This window comes from Leptinotarsa decemlineata, unplaced genomic scaffold (genome assembly GCF_025532065.1).
Source record: "Leptinotarsa decemlineata unplaced genomic scaffold, Ldec_3_MD MMD2_P_RNA_scaffold_9, whole genome shotgun sequence".
NCBI lineage: Eukaryota > Metazoa > Arthropoda > Insecta > Coleoptera > Chrysomelidae > Leptinotarsa > Leptinotarsa decemlineata.
Window position 1 is genome coordinate 17,278,222 of NW_027412536.1, and position 1,612 is coordinate 17,279,833.

A 1,612-nucleotide genomic window follows, 5' to 3' on the forward strand; every position below is an offset into this window, starting at 1 on the left:
TTTTCCGAGTTATGATTATTTATTAGAAAAAAAGAATAAATTACTGTGTGATAACATTTTGAAAATATCCTCATAACAAAACAAACTGGAGGATGGTTGAACATATGAACTTTTTGGCATAACTTCTGAATCAATGGGCGTATACCCAACAATAAATATTTAAATGTATATTTTCTGGAGTACTTTCATGATGCAATCTGAATATAGCAGAAATATATTTTATTTTTGAAACAATTAAATACTCTGTATATTGCCACTGTTATATTGGTGAATGATTTTAAAAAAAACTAATGCATTGACATCTAAATCTTTCAGGAGAAACATTAGCTGATATCGAACTTAGACAAGAATAACACCTCGACTCAAAAATCAGTATTTTAAGTTCTCAATAATAAAAGTACATATTTTATGAATTGTCTTTTATAAACCTTGACATTATAATTTGGGGAACTTCATTTCGAAGTATTTTGTGAAATCTTTGGACTTTCATTATGTAATGTAAAGACACCATTTTAAATAAATTTTGAGTTGCGAGGTTATTCTTGCCAGGATCAGATATGCTCCAATGACAAAAAAACTCCAAAACTTCAAGAGGTGAGACACATAATTTTTTCATTCAGCACAATTGAAGAAAGTATTTCACGAATTAGAACATTGGATCCTTTGTTGGTTGATGAATGCACAGCCTGAAATTCTTTTTAAGGAATTCTTGGATTGAAAATTGTAGAACCCTTGTTAACGTAAAAAGGGAAGCATATATGCTCCAAATTGTGTAATTATCTAAAAAAATTTGTCTATGACCCAACTATTATACCATTCAAAGATAATATTTTTGCTCACAAGTTATGATATTTTTGAATTTACAAGCCCGTTACTTTGACTGATTTGATTATTGAGATTTTGCTCCATATTTCCATTTGAAGTAGGTGTTGTCAACAATCTACTTCGTCTTCTTGTATAATGCTGCCACAACAAAATTTGTTGGTCGTCTATGAATTTTGAACACTGAGCGTTTACCAGTTCTCTTCGAAAGTGTTCATATTGAAGCAAATCTAGGAAATATAAACACATTGGGTATTTCAGGAACTTCGCATATTCAGGTTCTTTCCAGTACAGTAAATATCTCAAGTAGTTGACGAAAGTGTTGTCTTTGAAATAACCTCTCTGTGCTAAAACTGAAGGAAAAATGTATAAAATCAGCAACAAATATCAAGTTACTTACAATTCAGGTAATTAGGATTTCCCAAACATTGAACAAACTCCAGTTCCACCTGGAACCTATATTTCTGCTGCTCTTCAGTTTCTGGAACGCCTGCAACATAATTCCAACCTTCGGGAGCATTATGGGAAAAATCAATTCAATTAAATATATTCACCCTTTCCTGTTAGAGCAGCCATCATCTATTCTCTATTTTTAATATGTTTATTATATATACTATATACTACATGAAAACAACTTTTATTATCAGCATTCACAAACAGGCTGTTTTGTGTCAGCATTCAAGAAAAACACAATTCTTCCTTTTTCCATCATTCATCGGCCTCACCAACCAGAGATATGCGGTCAGTTGTTAACGAAACTCATTAAATGATCAATCCACATTTGGATAGA

The 1,612-nt window shown here is 31.4% G+C and overlaps 1 protein-coding gene across 3 annotated transcripts; it reads right to left on the reverse strand.

Moving 5' to 3' along the window:
* MED31 (Mediator complex subunit 31) lies at positions 1 to 1,612 on the reverse strand. 3 transcript variants are annotated; one of them, XM_074170749.1, is made up of 4 exons: positions 1,377 to 1,612; positions 1,223 to 1,330; positions 841 to 1,175; positions 1 to 780 (listed from the first exon to the last, which is right to left on the reverse strand). In XM_074170749.1, exons 1-3 carry the CDS (start codon positions 1,399 to 1,401, stop codon positions 844 to 846), a joined length of 465 nt encoding a protein of 154 aa, XP_074026850.1. In that variant the 5' UTR covers positions 1,402 to 1,612; the 3' UTR covers positions 1 to 780; positions 841 to 843. The 3 variants fall into 3 exon arrangements, with proteins under 3 accessions (XP_074026850.1, XP_074026849.1, XP_023026112.1); XM_074170748.1 differs by having other exon boundaries at positions 1 to 794; XM_023170344.2 differs by having other exon boundaries at positions 1 to 1,175; positions 1,377 to 1,603.

Excerpts from the sequence above, each read along its gene's own strand:
- MED31 (XM_074170749.1), bottom strand. The coding sequence starts at position 1,401 with ATGATGGCTGCTCTAACAGGAAAGG. Across the intron at positions 1,331-1,376 it reads GGCTGCTCTAACAGGAAAGG|GTTGGAATTATGTTGCAGGC; the intron begins GTGAATATATTT and ends ATGCTCCCGAAG. Across the intron at positions 1,176-1,222 it reads AAATCCTAATTACCTGAATT|TTTTAGCACAGAGAGGTTAT; the intron begins GTAAGTAACTTG and ends TTTTTCCTTCAG.